Below are 17756 nucleotides of genomic sequence, written 5' to 3' on the forward strand. Positions count from 1 at the left end.
ATTACGACTGAGCAGAACGAGGCTACAGGGGGCTCTGGATGGGGAGGTTGGTGCTGTGCGCTAGTAGCACAGCACAAGTAACAAAACAATATTAAGCATATTGGGGCCAAGGTCGGGGATCAAGGGTACTTTAAGGCGGTTGCCTTTGATTAAGGATTTAGCCTTTGACCAGGGTTCAAATCCCGACTCAAGCCAGTATGTGAAACAGTAAAGAGTCTGTGCAAGGCTCCCTAATGATCCTGGTCACCCGTGGAGTGTGCCCCTAGTGGCTGCAGCCCCGAAAGAGCTTTGAGTCCGCCAGGAGAAAAGCGCAATATAAATGTGGCTTGCCCCCACCTTCAAAAAAGCACTAAAAACTCGCTTCTTCAAGGAGGCCTACATCAACTCAACACTGCCCTAACGCTTTCTGCCAAGAACTTCTTGATGCACCCCCTCCTTTCGTGTCACCAACCCCTCCCTCTAGATTGTAAGCCTTTGGCAGGATGCTCTCCCCTTGTGTATCATACTTGACTGTGTGCACTTTACCCAGAATGATGGGAACTTTTATTATTACCACTACTACTCCAGTGTATGATCTGGCATTGCATTACTACCTGTATTGTGTTGTGTAGCTTATTGCTTATTACCTGTATTGTTGTATCTATTGTCTATTTCCTATATTGTTCTGTCACCCCTGTTATTATCTGTAATCCTATTTATTGTACAGCGCTGCGTAATCTCTTAGCGCTATATAAATACAATAAATAATAATTATTAATAAATGTTCTGTTACTTGTCTACATGGGCGCCAGTATTATTCGCTTACCTGCGAGCTCTACTTGTAACGCGTGACCTTGGCTGGCCTTACCTGAACTCGGTTTTGACCCCGATATCTCTTTGCTGGACATCTTGGAGGCTTCTGGTAATCTTGTTAAATGTGGCATCCTAACAATGAAATCCACAATGAGCATTAGGTCAGCGACGCATGTCGGGTGCAGGAAATGCATCTTAAAATAATACCGCTAAGCCCTCAATGTTGCAGGCAATGGTCATTTTATATCGTTTTCGAATCAATCGCCTTAGGCAAGTATGCGTTTCTCGGGTTTCCTTTAAGGATTGCTTTAGTTTACCCGAGATGAGTAAAACAGAAGAATTTATACTTACCTGGGGTTTTCTCTAGCCCCATGTACTCGATGGTCTCCAACGCCGTCCCTGTTAGTTTTCAATCCTCTTGATAAGAAAGGCTTCAGTCACGGAAGCCTGGCTGCACTGCGCATGCGTGGCCCAGCTGCGCACGCACCCATCGTTCTCCCGTCACCAGGAGTGTTTTGAGCCTGTACGGGGCGGGGATACATGTAAATAACACCCCCGACAAGTTTGGGCGCAGGATGAAGCTAATAAACCTTTCACCCTGCTCCTGAACAAGTCCCGGTGGCGTTAATTACTCTTCCCCCTCCAGGTCACCATGGATAGTGGGGGAAAGACATAATTTGGCTGCCAGCTATTGCTGGAGGCCAAATTACACTGTTTTTAAAGAGAACCTGAGGCGGGGTTCTAACATCGAAATCCCCATACGGAGGCTGGGTCTGCCTATAGAGCCCAGCCTCTGTTGCTATTTAGATTCCCCCTAAATCCCCCCCTGCGCTCTGCGAGACCCCATAAAACACAGCCACGCTGTGCGGGCTAGGTTTACCTCCTCCTGTCAGTCTCGGCTGCTCCCCCCCGCCTCCTGCATAGCTCCGGTCCCCGCCCGCGTCCCTTCCCTCCAATCAGCGGGGAGGGAAGGGACGTGGGCGGGGACTGGAGCGATGCAGGAGGCGGGGGAGTGGCGAGACAGGCATTATGGCGGTAAACACAGCCCGCTCTGACACGCTCTGTGTCGGCAGCGTGGCTGTGAATTATGGGGTCTCGCAGAGCGCGGGGGGGGGGGGGCTTAGGGGCAATCTAAATAGCAACAGAGGCTGGGCTCTATAGGCAGACCTGGCCTCTGTATGGGGATTTCGTTGTTAGAACCCCGCCTCAGGTTCTCTTTAAAGGACAACCGAGGTGACATAATGAGATAGACATGGGTATGTACAGTGCATAGCACACAAATAACTAGGCTGTGTTCCTTTTTTTCTTTCTCTGTCTGAAAGAGTTAAACATCAGGTATGCAAGTGACAGTTTCTGTCTGGGTTGGGAGTGGGTCAGACTATAGCATAACCCTCACTGATAAGTAATTCTAGCCATAAAACACTTTCCTGTCAGTAAATGGCTTCCTGGAGCAGGAAAGAGATAAAAATGGTCAATAATTCTTAGATTTGAGCCCTAGCATACTCCAGTGAAGGTATCATTGAGCAGAGACAATGAAACAGTTAAAACTTAAAAACTAGATTCAAGTATAAAATAAAACCTTGGGATATCTAAAAAAAAAAAAAAAAAAAAAAAAAAAACATTTTTAGGAGAAGGAGGATAGATACAATTGTTTTTCTCATAATTTTTTTCCCCCCTCGGATGTCCTTTAAGCAATTTGGGCTCTGTCTTTCGCCAGCGCCCAAATTAGCTTCTGAACACTGCTATTGCCATAATTCACCAGTGTTCTCCACAGAATTGTTTTCCAGTCGGGTGGCATGAAAAAGTAGCCGGGTGGGTCGCAACCGAGGTAATGTTGGGCCGGTGCTTCTCTGCCCAACTCTGCTTGCAGCACAGGAGGAGGATGAGGAGGAGGCAAACCGATGACAGCCGGGTGCCCACCAAAATTAGCCGGGTTCAGCACCCGGTTAAAAGAGCCTGGGTGAGAACACTGTTCACATTATGGTCTATGATGCGCCCAATTTGCCAGCGCCATATTGTTCTGCTTACGGTACTACCTGCGCAGGCCGCTCCCGACAAGGAGAGTCCAACAGGACCGAAAATGCACCGTGTAGCCTGGCTGGCGCAACTGCAGCCTTCCTTACAGAAAAGATTGAAGACAAAACTGAACCGCGGGTAAATAAAAAATTCTTCTATTTTACTCATCTCAGGTTTTATTTTAAGCAATACAATGAACTTGTTTAGCCCAAACTGCAGAGATCCTGGAGGGAAGGTTATTGCTTTACATGCCAGCAAAACGGCAGATTTTTGTGTGATGCGGTTTGTTCTCAACCTACCTCACTAGCCTCGATGGTGCCCACTTGTTTGAAGATCAGATCATAGATTCCATGATGTACATATATCTAAAATGACAAAAAAAAAACCCCCAAAAAAAACATTAAAAAGAGAACCGGTTATCTACTCACTTTTATGTTCAAAAAGAAGTAGAGAATGGCTTTCCTAGCAATGGTCACATGAGCAGCAACGGAATTACAAGGTTTCAAAAAGAAATGCAGAAATGACATGACGACTGCCACTGCTCCACAAAATATATTCTTTGGCTCTTCCTGGTTACAACAATATCACTTATGCCTTATTTAACCACTTCGCATCCAGACCTTGTTTCCCACTTATGGACCAGAGCAGTTTTGGCAGCTATGTCCTTATTTAATCAGAAATAACTTTATCCCTACTTATGACACAGAAATAATATATTTTTTTTTTTTTCAACACATACTAGGCTTTCATTGTATGCCATTTTTTCCCTTAAACAATTTTGTTTTCTACGATTTTTAATGGGAAAACAAGGGGAAAAAAATAGAAAAAAAACCAAAAACACATTTCTTAGTTTTACCAATTCCAGTTTAAAAATAAAAAGTGCTACTGTAGATAAAAAACACAAATGTTGTTTGGCTATTCTTACCGCTTATCACAATTTATAGTGAAGAGATGTGATTCTGAAATAATGCTACAGAGTGCATTTTTCATTATGGACTGAGAAAATAAAAGTATTTTTAATGGTAAAAAAATCTCATTCGCTCAGGGAACATATATTCCCGTTCACCAATTAGTGCTGCATCAGATAGTGCCAGAAATGTGCACAGGAGCAAGCCCAATCCTGCACAGCACTACTTCTGCTACAAGACGTATATCTACTGACTCGTGGCTTAGATGAAGTCACAGAGGACGTAGATATACTGTACTGGTGGATAAAGTGGTTAAATTACTAGTTGGGCATGTAGCAGACCATTATCCTCAGCCTGGCCCCTGCAGTGGTCAGATCTGATCACTAGGGGGCAATGCTGGGTAACGTCACAGGGGTGCATCTGTGAAGCATTAGGGATCTGTCACCCTAGCAATCACACTTGATCACTACAGGCGGTAGGCCCTGAAGGAGTGTATCGCAAGGCTAGGTAAGGTGACCCAACACTGCAGGGGGATTTTTGTTTTGTTTTACAGCTTAAGGCAGTAAGAGAAAATGGCGTTTTACCAGATATGGGAAAAACGTGCATCGCCGCACATATTATCGAAGTCAATTGGCTGCTCAAAAGTCAAGATGTTTTTTTGCGCTGGTCTGTGTCCCATTTTTGCATTTTTCTCTGCGGCATAAAAATAAATAAAATGGACAAAATTTGGCATTTTTTTCCCCGCATACCATGCGCATTTCAAATTTGATTGTAATTTTCGGCCAATCAAAAAATCATGTGCAGAAAACGCAAATATACGGTACATGCAATTATAAAGTACTCCCACCCCTCCCCCCAATAATTTGCTTCCAATCAAAAAATCACGTGCAGAAAACGCAAACGTAACTGTAATCGTAAAGCAACACCCCCCCCCCCCCCCCCTCGAATCCCGCCCCCCCCCCAAAAAAAAAAAGAGAAGCCCTCGTCTGACCTCATCTTTCCCTTTTTCTTTTTTTAATTTAAAAAAAAAAACGTTCTAACTTTTACTGATTGATTGCTGCCATTTGCTAAAGCAGAAATAATTCAGATTTAAAGAACAAGCGACACCCATGCTAACCTAGAAATAAAAAACACATTTATAAGTAGATAAACACTACTTCTACTTACATAACAGATGTATTGTGCTGTCCACGTAATGATTCCTGTGAATTTTATCAAGGAAAAGCAGAAAATCCTATTCTAGGCAGTGGCCATCTTGCCAAGCTAATGCTGACATCATATCCTCCCTGACTCTTGTTTTCCCCCTCCCTTCTCTTGCTCATTGTGTATTCATTAGCTGCCCTCCTCCCAGAGTCTTCAGAAACTCCCACAGAGGTGTATACTAGGAACTGCACTGTCTTATCCTCCAATCACTGAGTCACCTCAGCCTTGCTTGTAAACACAAGTAATCAGAGGGTGTTTCTGATAAGCAGCAAGGCAGGGAAATAAATGGAAGAGGAGGAATATATTATAGATAAAAAGGACTCCCAGCATTCAAGTGTTTGGCACTAGGGCCAGTGCTCCTAAAGTATGTGATAACGCAAAACTTTTTCTGCTGTTATGGTTTGGAAAGTTTTGAATGCAGGATTAGCATCTTTATCACTTAATAACACTCAGACCAGTTGCTGTTGAAATTTGATTTTTATGGTGACAATACCGCTTTAAGCAGATGTGCGCAAAAGCGCGCGAGTGATGCAGTGCTCTGACAAGAACTGGGGTGAAACAGGAGGAGGAGAGAGGACACTCTTACAGAAATGGGGATCAAAATTTAAGTTTTTAACATTACTGAGCTATTCAATTGGCCATTTCTAAAGCTGTACTGTCCCATTACATTTTAAGCTGGCCAGACTGTTAGCGGAAAAAGGGTCATAGCCGAGACCCGCAGAGTCCCTTCCTTACCTCTACTGCTTGCTTCATCAGATTCATCTGATTTTCTTGTTTGGCAATCGTTCTCTGCAACCCAGAGAAAGAAAAATTGGTTAAAGTAGAACTAAACCCAGAATTTATTCTCTGCTTGCTAACCTTTATGGACAACATTTCTTCATTACAATTAATGGAAAGAAGAAAAATACATGAAGTTTGAAATGTGTTTTCACTTTGCAGGAAGCACTGAAAGAGTTAAGCCTCAGTGTTTATGGCATGGCGAGACAGCTGAGGGCAGACCTCCTGCAGCTGCTGATAAGAACTGATTAGACAAGGATCTGGCTAAACAGGTCCAGAAGACAGAGCAGTGAATTTCTTAAAGGGAAGATCCGCGCTGGTTAAAAAAAAAAAAAAAAAAAAAAACTGCACTCACTTGGGGCTTCTTCCAGCTCCTGGCAGTCGATTGGTGCCCTCGGCGAAGCTCCTCTCCCTCCGGGCGTCCAGCGGTGAAGAAGCCGACCTCGACAGGTCGGCTTCCAAGTCGGCGTCATGTGCGTTCCACAGCGCGGGTCATGTGGTGTACGTGACGTCATCGGGTCTCTACTGCGCAGGCGCAGTAGTTCTGCGCCTGCGCAGTAGAGACCCGATGACGTCACTACACCACGTGACCCCCCCCCCCCCCCGGGGTGAAGCGCACAGAAGCCTATCTGGAAGCCGAACTGGCGAGGTCGGCTTCTTCACCGCTGGACGCCCGGAGGGAGAGGAGCTTCGCCGAGGGCACCGATCGACTGCCAGGAGCTGGAAGAAGCCCCGAGTGCAGTTTTTTTTTCACAAGCGTGAGCCTTCCCTTTAAGCAACTATATGTGGAATAAAGACATTTCATTTTGTGCTGTGCAAGAGTTCAATTCTGCTTTTATGTTAAGGGAAAGGTGTTTGCTTTTTCTCGTTATACAGAAAAATAAAAACCAACTGTACAGAAAAGAGTGAAAAAAACAAACAAACAAAAAAAAACAAAAAAACACCACCACACATTAGAATTTCCTACAAATACAGTCCAGATGTGGGGAAGATTATTTTTCCTGTACAATATAGACTTCCTGTAGAATTACTAAAATGAAGAGAGACCTCTGACACCACCTGATACATGAAAGGCAACATTTTTGGAGATCTGACCCGGTACAAGGTATTCAGCCAAGTTACACAGTAAACAAGAACCACCAGTCTGATGAACAGTGACAAAGGATTGCTGGTAAAGTAAGATGACACTTCAGTACTGCCTACAACTCTAAAGAGCCATCTACATCCTTATTCCACCCTTAAAATGTCTCCCCTAGGTGCTGTAGCAGGCTACAAGGAGTTCCTGGTGATTAAAGGAACCTTGAACCCAGGCTCACTATACCTGCTTTTAATCATCTTTTAGGTGATGTGACGTGACTTAAGTCACAGCACCATCCTAACAGTCCAGCAGCCCCTGTGGTCCCCGCACTACACTGCTGTAATATTCAACTCAAAGGGACCATCAATTATGGGCAGGGAGGAAGTGGCAGTTCTCCTCTTCTCAGCCCACCCCTAGGAATGGCACACTGAAAAAAGTTACTTTTAGGTTCCCTTTAAGTATTTGCTGCGTCTCTGGCTCCCTAGCTGCTATCCTGTACGTAGTCCCATAATAATTACTATTACTATAAGGCTACAAAACATGGGCACTAAACTCTGCACTTGCAGACAAATTTTTCACTAGCTGATGGCCCGGTGTTGCCCGGGTATGTATTTGGCTGGTGTTGGCTCCGCCCACTTTTTTCTAACCCTAACACACAATTACTCAATGACCTAGTTTGTGAGCGTTGCGGTCTTTGGCATCAACAATTTGCATTGAAATGAGACAAATCTGATTGGCTGTGGCTCCACCCCCTTTTCTGAATTTGAGTCCCAGTCACCCAATGACCAACTGTACCAAGTTTGAGGCCTGTGCCATTAACAGTGCAAGAATGGCAGCAATTAAATATTCCCCTTGAAAATCAATAGGCGAGTTTTGATTGGCTTTTGTAGGCTCCACCCACTTTTCTGAATATTAATCCCAGTCACATGGTGACCAACTGTGCAAAGTTTGAGAACCCTGCCATTAACAGTGTAAGAATGGCTGCAGTTTACATTTTCCCAGTGAAATTTGTTTTTGTCTCAGCCCACTTTTTGGTTATGGGGATAAAAACCAGGGCTGCGGAGTCAGAGCAATTTTGGGTACCTGGAGTCGGAGTAATTTTGTACCGACTCCACAGCCCTGATAAAAAGTATCCTATATGTTATTCCAGGTAATGTACTATGTGTGTGCCAAATTTCATTCAAATCTGATCAGCCATTGTTGCGTGATCGGGTAACAAACATCCAAACTGTCGCATTTATATTAGTGAGATACTGTATGCTTTAGCAGCCATTTTTTTGTAGTCCTATAATAACTACTGTAGGACTGTGTGACTGCAGGAGTCCCAACTCCATTGTGTTACAGTTTAGGAGTTTGGCCCCCTAACAATTTCAAGAATGGCGATATGACCCTTGGTTGAAAAAGTTTGGACACCCCTGACCTAAAACAATCATTGTTAATCGAGCCTGTACAGACAATTTACATGCCACCCTCAGCCCTTTTCTCTTTGGGAGGGATTTGTCCTAGAATGAGTGCGATTACTATTATTAGCTGCTTGTTAGTAAAGTTATACCTTATCAGCACATCCAGGGCGAATGGATGCTGTTGTGTTAAAACGAAAAAGTTAGAAAAAAAAAAAAATATACAATCTCCTTTTGAATGGTACATTTTATGTAATGGAATTACTCACCAAGTGCGAGTCTCTTAACAAATGCTGGAGACATTTTGTGTACAGTGTGTTAACAGAGTCCTGTGAACAATAACATATAAAATGTCACAACGACATTCAGAAGATTAAACTCACATTTAAAAAGTGTTCCTGAGGGGAAAAAAAAAATAAAAAAAGTATTTTATACTTACCTTATATACTCGTGTATAAGCCTAATTTTTGCGCACCAAAAAAAAAAAGTGTTGAAAAGTTACCCCCCCCCATTGGCTTATATGCGAGTCAGTGGAGCAGAGTATGGTGGAGCAGGTTTTGTTACTGGCAGAGGAGTGTAAGGATTGTGCTCTAGTGATCCTGCTCTTGCCAGCTGGCTCCCTGCTGTGTCTGTGCCCCGCCCACCCCCTGCAGCATGGTGTGCAGAGTGCGCTGCTCAAGACTACCTGTGTCCCCGGCTTGTGGAGCGAAGTGTTCAAGCAATGTGTCAGCAGTGCAATGATCAGGGATTCTTCGCTATGTCTCATATCTGACGCCATCTAGTGGTATCTTAAGACACAGCTGTATCATCCTTGGGGCATATCTGGCTATGGGGAGGGGGGGCTGACTTGTACTGGGTGGGGGCACATCTGGCTACTGTGGAGTGGGCTATACTGCCCCCCCCCCCCCCGGATTATACACAAGTCAATCACTTTTTCCTGGTTTCTGAGGGAAAAGTGGGTACCTCGTCTTATACATGGGTCGGCTTATATGCGAGTATATACATAGTTACTGTGACAATCCAGCCCCGCGATCCCATCTAATCTGCTCCCGTTAGCATTAGCAGGAAGTACGGGGAGCAGACTGACAATAACGATTGGTCGCACAACTGCCGACAATATGTAATGTGACAATCACTCACCAATCCCGTATTACTAGGCCACTGTTGCAGGTCTCATGCACTAGAGACTTCTGGAGGCAGATTCACTGTGTGCGTAGTAAACGGTTAAGATTGGTTGGAGGTGTTGGTTGGAGGTGCCCATACATTTACAATCCAGATTGTATGTACAATCAGTAAACTAAAAATATCAATTTCGCGCTGGAAATCGGGTAATTGCACTGCCACCACTGTCCGGTTCAATGGAGTGGACAGTCTCCGACTAACTACTCCTAAAAAGGAAGAAACGGTTATTTACAACTTAGCTAGCAAATCAACAATTTATAAGAAAATAATAAAACAATGCGGTAGTATGACTGACTCTTCAGGGCAGATTCGTTGTAGCAACAATCAGATGACCAAAACAGACACAAGACTGAACGATAAAATCGTTAAGTTTATTCTAAAACTACATACACAGCATAATTTAGCCCACAGATAGATATACATGTCCAGCAGAACAGATTGGTTTGATAGAAAGAGAGTAGAGATGAATAGAAACAAAATGTCTTAATGTACAGTTCAAATACCGTTATTGGTAGTCCATGCGGCAATCGCAGGTCTTTGGAGGAAGTCCAAGATGGCCGATTGCCATAGAGGCCAACAGGCCCTTTGTGAGAAATAATTCAAGTGGGTTGCCAGTGTCCAGCTGTTATTTAGACAAAGATTTCAGATGATGGACGTTGGACCCTTTTGTCATTGGAGTTTTAATCCTCACTGTAGATGGGAGGGGTCATGACACGTAAAAGTCCAGCCTTGTGCAATTTGAATAAGGCAGTGCCCCGTTAGGGAGAGATTTTTGCTCAATTCCTGTTTTTCCCGCTTTCTCCATGCCCATAGGTAACATCAAGAACCAGAATGCATATTCATAAATCAGCATAATTGTGTGAATCTATCTTTCTAGCACTGGTAGTGAAAGATCCAGATGGTTGAAAATCTCTCAGGACCAGTGTCACGTGAAGTCCAACACACACTGCGAATTTAAACGACCTGGTATCTTTGTAACACCAGAAATATTACAAATCTAGTAGTCAATGGATTATTAAGGGTTACAGTAGGGTCATCTGCTCTCTGAGCTGAGCCAGCTAGGAGAGGACCTCCTTTGATCTTCCAGCTGAGGGAACCCTGAGAGACCCCCTGCTGCGATTGGTTCCTAATAGTCTAGAGAAGATTGCATTTTATGAGGTTTTGTCAACCTAATCTCTGATGGATGGCTTTTAAACTCTCTAGGGCAGGGATGGCTAACCTTGGCACTCCAGCTGTGGTGAAACTACAAGTCCCATGAGGCATTGCAATACTCTGACAGCTCTAAGCATAACTCAGGGAGGCAGAGGCATGATGGAATTAGTAGTTTTGTCACAGCTCGAGTGCCAAGGTTAGCCATCACTGCTCTAGGGGGTGCCATGAGGCCCGGAGACCCGTTCTTCACACTTGGGCGAGAGAGACCATGTAATTAGAAAAAACTGCCTGTGCTTGCTAGCATTTGACCAGGGAGTAGGAAAAAAAACTTGATTTGAAAAAAATGACATTTTGGTTGCTTGCAATTAAACTTGCGTTTGTGACTCAAATGGCGCAAGCACGGTTTTCTTGGGAAACGTTTGAGCGTCACATTTACATAGTTATTTGGGTTGAAAAAAGACATACGTCCATCGAGTTCAACCAGAGAACAAAGTACAACACCAGCCTGCTCCCCCACATATCCATAGGTACCTGGGACTTCTTCCAGTCCCCTGTAGTGTGTGGTCTCTATCAGTGTCCATCTGATACACTGCAGTAAGTGCCTGACTGGACCAATCATGGACTACTGCACATGCTTGTCCCTGGCCACGTCCAGCCATGGTTGTTATCTCGTGGCTTGGAGTGTTCAGCGCCTGCCAAGTTACAAGCCAAGGGAACACCAGGACTGTGCAGTAATTAGCAACTTCCAAGGCTAACAGCTGGAGAACGAAGGGGACTGGACGGACACCGAGGAAGCCCACGGACTACAGAGGGCTGGAGGAAGCCCCAGGTAATTATAAATCTGGTTGAAAGGTCTCTGGTTTATGTATATGCAAGACTGTCACTCTTGGCATGTTGCAGGAAAGACTGACCCACTGACTCCATAGAGCTGGGCTCTCATAAAGCCCAGCTCTATCGAGTGTACGGCTTATTATGGTCCTGTGACAGAAACTCCAGTTTCTGGTGCAACACGAAAGGAAGACACGGCACTCAGGAGCTGTGTGCAGCAACAAGCTGTATTGAAGCAGACAGTACACTACATGTTTCGGGCGGAGCCCTTCACCAGTTTCTGGTGCGAACATTTGCAACCCTTGCTCAGTTACCTTTGGTCTCTATGCTGTCTCTCTCATTAATGCCCTCCTTGCTTGGTGTGTGAGTTTTGGTGTACGGCCCTCTCAGCATGTTTGTTGTGGTACCATGTTCTATCCATTTGAGATGATGGATTTAATGGGGCTTAGGGGGGGGGGGGGGATGCAAAGCTTTGGATATATGTTATAACCCAATGCTGACTGGTACTTCTCAACAACTTTGTCCCTGACTTGTTTGGAGAGCTCCTTGGTCTTTAAGCAAGAGGCATCATACTGTAGTGATGTTTGTAGAGCTTCTTGGTTTTTATGGTGTGATGCCTCTTGCTTAGCGGTGTTTGGAGAGCTCCTTTGTCTTCATGGTGTGATTCATCTTTGTCCCTAACTTGTTTGGAGAGGTCCTTGGTCTTTATGGTGGGATGCCACTTTGTCCCTGACTTGGAAAGCTCCATGGTCTTCATAGTGCGAAGCCTCTTGCTTAGTAATGTTTGGAGAGCTCATTGGTCTTCATGGTGGGATTCCTCTTTGTCCCCGACTTGTTTGGAGAGCTCCTTGGTCTTTACGGTGTGATGCCTCTGGCTTGGTGGTGTTTGGAAGGCTCCTTGGTCTTCATGGTGTGATGCCTCTTGCTTGGTGGTGTTTAGCAGAGCTGTAAAGTCGGTCCAAAAATCCACCGACTCCGACTCCTCTAATTTGCATATTACAATTTTGTTGATTAAAAGTATGTAACGTGAAATTCGTCTCTAACTGCCAACGCTTAGGAATTTTACAAGGCAACTAAAGTGAGAAGGATATGTAGACTACTATATTTATTCCCTTTAGACTAAAACTAGTCCTTGGTAAGAGTACTTGTAAAAAGGTGCAAACCGGAACAAAGAACATCTATCAGGCCCTAGGCAATGTAAGTGTGGGTACATGTAAGAATGATGTGCAGATAACAACATATCAAATGATTTGATTTCATGAGCAAATAGAGTGCGTACATTTGCATAAATCAGCATCAATGCAGAATTATTTCCATCTCGTTGACCATCTCTATTAGTGACACGGCTACACATCAGGCTTTATTCTTACAGCATAGATGTTATTTAGTATATATAAGAGATTCCTGTGTACACATCATATATACAGTCACAATCAGATATGTATATCTGACCTTAAAAATACGGGGACTGCTTTATTGAAGCAGCACAAGTAACTCATCTTGATTGGTTTATTTCATTTTTGTGGACTAAGCACAGCTATTACTGTATATATACACATTATTTTAATGACTTAGCTGAGAAATAGAACATTTTATCATATTTTCTATTTTAATTACAGTTACAAATTCATTAGGAGTCGGAGCATTTTTTCCCAACTCCGACTCCAGGCACCCAAAATTGCCCCGACTCCGACTCCACAGCCCTGGTGTTTAGAGAGCTCCTTGGTCTTCATGGTGCGATTCCTCTTTGTCCCTGACTTGTTTGGAGAGCTCCTTAGTCTTCATAGTGTGAAGCCTCTTGCTTAGTGATATTTGGAGAGCTGTTTGGTCTTCATGGTGTGATGCCTCTTGCTTGGTGGTGTTTGGAGAGCTTCTTAGTCTTCCATGGTGTGATACCTCTTTCTTGGTGGTGCTGAAGCCTCTGGGGCATTTTTGAAAAGGTGTGTTTATACTGACAGATCATGTGACAAGTGCACACAGGTGGACTACATTTCACCAATGATGTGACTTTTGAAGGTAATTGTTTGCTCCGGGACTTTTTAGGGGTGAATACATATGCACATGCCAATTTTCAGTTTATTTATTTTTTTATTCATTTTCATATATAGGCTTCTCATTTCACTTCACCAACGTTAACTGTTTTGTGCAGATTCATCACATAAAATAAAATTACAGGTTGGAATGTAATAAGGTACAAAGCCAATGGGTAGTGAATTACTCACGATGTAATGCCGGAGGCTCTTCCTCTCGTGGACTTTGAATGAATTGCGGAAAGAGGTGATATTTTTGTCGAAGCGATCTATGTGCTTCCCCAGGAACTCTTTCACATCCTCCATGTTTTTTAAAGTGCAAGAAGTGGAGGAGGAGAGGGAAGGGCCTTCTGAAACACAGACCGTGATCAGTTTTCATGACCAGACAGAGAATCCTACAATCATACCCGAGTTTAGACAGCACCTGCTCCCAACATGTGCAACATCCCCCCCCCCCCCCCCCCCCACCCGACATTAAACAAAAAAAACCTAACAAAACCTAACAAAAACAAACAAAAAAGGATACACTCCAAGTCTCCTATGGGCACTAATCTACTTTAGGGTACCCAGCAGTAAACCTCATCAGGCACAGATCTCTAATCACAGCACCCTATGCAGCACGCAGCGTTAGGATTGGCTAAATAGTGTGGGTGTAGTTTACCCATCTGAAACCTAGCAGTTGGAGAGGGAGCGCTACACCCAATCATGTTAGCAGGATTTCCTGATGAGGTTTCCTTCTGGGTCCTCTAAAGTAGACTAGCACCATCTTACGTACCCATGTTTGTTTCCTACACTGCACAGTGTCACATTGGCGCTTTAAACTAGGGCTGTGGAGTCTGAGCTGGAGTCGGAGTCGAGGAGTCAGTTTATAAAGCCACCGACTGACTCCAGGTACCTAAAATTGCTCTGAGGAGTCGGAGTCGGTGGTTTCATAAACCGAGGGAGGAGTCGGATGAATTTTTATACGTTAAAATTTAAAAACACTCAGGTTTGCTTTACCGCTCTCTGTTGGAACCCGCCGCACTGCGCTCAATGTGAAAGCGCAAGAGGAATAACATTGCATTGCGATGTTATTGTCCGTTGTGGTCTGTTTTGAGGCAATGGACACGTTGTGAAAGGGCTCCAAGGGCCTGATTCATTAAGCTGCTCTGCTGCAGCAGAGCGAGCTTAAAGGGCACATCCAAGATGTAGGAAATAAAGAATCCACTTACTTGGGGCCGGTGGCCCTGGATCCCCTCCGGCGCAGAATGTCCACTGCACCTGCGCGAGCGGCTCTCAGCGTTGCACTGACATCATCCGGACTGTACTGCACAGGCGCAGAAGTCCTACGCCTGCGCTGTGCAGTCCAGATGAGGTCAGCGCGACCAGTGACCCGCACGCTGAAGCGAAGGAGAAGCCGACCCAGAAGCCAACCTGGTGAGGTCGGCATCTCCACCAGAGGGGGACTGGGAGCCCCCGGAGCTGCGGCGAGGGCACAGGATGGGTGCAGGGGGCTGGAGGAAGCCCCAGGTAAGTGGTTTTATTTTTAAAGAGCTCGGACCTTCCCTTTAATGACATCAATGCGAGAAATACAGGGCCGCACGGCAGTGCTGTGTAGTATGCGGTGCCAAGTTATGGGTGCTCCTTCTGAAAGTATCCACGCTCCTTACAAAATACTCGCGCGCCTTCATCTAGAGCAAAATGTGAAGTATCCTGCCTGAGATACTTCACGAGCGCAGCGGCTAAAGCGTAGCATGCGGACCCTGTATTTAGCTCGTGTTGGTGTCATTAAAGCTCGAGTTGCTGTAGCAGCGCAGCTTAAAGTGTACCCGAGGTGACATGTGACATGATGAGATAAACATGTGTATGTACAGTACTAAACATATTAATAACCAGGGTGTTTTACTTGTTTTATTTTGCTGCCTAAAATAGTTCATTTTTAAGGCTGGAAATGACAACTTCTGTCTTGTCAGAACCTTGTCAGGAATATTGTAAACATCACTGATAAGCAAATTACAACCATAAAAGTTTTTTGTGGCAAAATACATTTTCTACATATTTCTGAGAGCAGATGGAGAGAGAAAGGGTCAATATGGTTCATGTATTTTCATTTAGGGACACTTAATAGACTGCAACTGAGCAGAGACAACAAAACATTCAATCTACTTTCTAAATGTTTAAATATAAAATAAAATCCTGGGATGTCATACAAAATCATTTTTAGGAGTAGGAGGACAAATATAATTGTTTATCTCATCAGTTTATTTTCACCTCGGGTTCTTTAATGAATCAGGCCCCAAGTCAATATGATAACTAGCATTGCACAACACATGACATGGTACCATGCATGCATCATCACCAGCAAACAGCACCCCCTAGCTGTACAGCAAAGCACTGTAGAGGGACCAGGAAGGCTCTGTACCTGGGTTCTCGTCTTTCTCTAGAGAGCGGGCCATGCAGAGGATGCTGTAACTCTCCTCCTTGTCATTGTAGAAGGTCTCCTCAAACAGGATGGGAATGGACAGGGTGTGGCTGAAACCAGCGCCCAGATTAACCAGGTTCTCCTGAATGTAAACCTCCTGCAAACACAGAGAAAAACCTCAGAGTGGTTCAGCTACACAAGACAGGAGAGGATAGGGGAAGACAACCAATGACACTGGAACCTGGAATAACTGACACCATAAACACTGCGCCTTTCCCGCCCCAAACTCGTGGTCCAGTGACCAATGTCTCTGTGAAGACACAAAATTGCACAACCCTTCATCATCTACTGCAGTGACCGCTGTACAATATGTCCCCATAGAGAGATATAGCCACCACCTCATGCTACAGTGATCACTGTGCTGCTTCAGTGACCAGTAAGTAATAAAAAAAAAACAAAAACAAAAACTTAGGGCTGGTGCACACCAAGAGCGGTTCTGAGCATTTTTTTTTTAAAACGCTTGCAGAGGGAAAACCGCTTGGCTAATGATAGTGAATGGGATGGTGCACACCAGAGCGGCTCGTTTTTCCCCCAAAAGCAAACACGGGGGCTGCAGCATTTTTGAGATTTCTGAGTCATTTCTGCCTCAATGTTACAGTATAGGAAAGTGGAAAACCGCTCTGAAAAACGCTAGAGCGGATTTCCAGGCGTTTTTGTTACCGTAAAGCTGTTACCGAACAGCTACTGTAACAAAAAACAAAATCTACTGCACAAAAACGCTCCAAAAAAACATTAGAAAAACTCTAAAAGAATAATTTGGATACCGTGGATAGAATATCTCAAAAAACAAGGTAGTGACTATGACGTTCAGAACTGAACGATGTGATAAATTTACTAGCTCTTGCATGGCTGTGCAGGGTGAGACCGCGGGAGAGGGGGTGGGCTGGGTGGGATTTATTGAAGAGGTTATCTTATGTTGGTTTTGAATGATTTGTACATGTATTGTACCATCCTTTATTGGAAAATCAATAAAATGTATTTGAAAAAAAAAAAAAAAAAAACAAGAATCGCTCTGAAAAACAGCTTAAAAAACCGCTGGAGTTTGCAGATCCGCTATCGTTTTTTTGGTGTGCACTGGCCCAAATAGAGGAACTCCTACTTCTGTGAGAGCCACGTCTTCCTCACCAAAGGGCACAACTACAGGGGAGAAGCCCCGCAGAGTGTCTCAGAGCAGCTAAGGGACCCATGCTAACCTTCCCTTCCTCTGATACAGTGACTGAAACTGGTCGCATGCATAGATTGGACCTGCTGTCAAAAGATGGAGCCCAAAGTATGATAAAAACAGCGCAATTCATCCACCAGCAGCAGCTGGCAGCAGAATTGTGTCTTACCCGACTCACTGGCATCTGGAGGGGGAATAGTAGATGGTTGCAAGTATCGATCAAACATGCATAGTCGATCGGGCATGCACTTGGCGGGACCAATCTTCATCCGACTATAATAATCCAATCAGATGGTCAATCGGCTGCGCCAAGTCGCCTGTTGTATGTCCACCTTTACTGTCCAGCCCAAATCCCTCTTTTTTGATTGATAAACCGTCTGAATCCAAATCGAAGTTAATTCATTAAAAATCGGTCAATTCCTGGTCACTCACGGCAAATTAGCTGCTGCACCCAAACACCCTTTTTGGGCTGGTGCATACCGGAGCGGTTCTGGAGCGTTTTTTTAAAATGCTCGCAGGGGGAAAACCGCTTGGCTAATGAAAGTGAATGGGCTGGGGCACACCAGAAAAGTTAGTTCTTTCCACAAATGCAAACCCCCGGGCTGCAGCATTTTTTAGATTTCTTATGCGTTTCTGCCTCAATGTTACAGGAAAGGAAAGTGGCAAACCGCTCAGAAAAGCGCTAGATCAGAGCAGTTTTCCAGGCGTTTTTGTTACAGTAGCTGTTCAGTAACAATATATGACATCTGCTACACAAAAACGCTCCA

The 17756-nt window shown here is 44.4% G+C and overlaps 1 protein-coding gene across 3 annotated transcripts in view; it reads right to left on the minus strand.

Annotated features, from left to right (window-relative positions):
* Positions 1 to 17756, minus strand: part of ANKRD27 (ankyrin repeat domain 27) — a 168001-nt gene that overhangs the window by 101359 nt on the left and 48886 nt on the right. For 2 of the 3 annotated variants that reach the window (XM_068260686.1, XM_068260688.1), the window contains exons 4-9: positions 15768 to 15924; positions 13559 to 13716; positions 8444 to 8503; positions 5655 to 5708; positions 3108 to 3173; positions 848 to 924 (exon numbers count right to left, since the gene is read on the minus strand). In XM_068260686.1, the coding sequence (XP_068116787.1) occupies positions 848 to 924; positions 3108 to 3173; positions 5655 to 5708; positions 8444 to 8503; positions 13559 to 13716; positions 15768 to 15924 (572 nt within the window). The remainder of the gene's footprint in view (positions 1 to 847; positions 925 to 3107; positions 3174 to 5654; positions 5709 to 8443; positions 8504 to 13558; positions 13717 to 15767; positions 15925 to 17756) is intronic. The other variant, XM_068260687.1, reaches the window with a different exon arrangement.

This window comes from Hyperolius riggenbachi, chromosome 11 (genome assembly GCF_040937935.1).
Source record: "Hyperolius riggenbachi isolate aHypRig1 chromosome 11, aHypRig1.pri, whole genome shotgun sequence".
Classification (NCBI taxonomy): Eukaryota; Metazoa; Chordata; class Amphibia; order Anura; family Hyperoliidae; genus Hyperolius; species Hyperolius riggenbachi.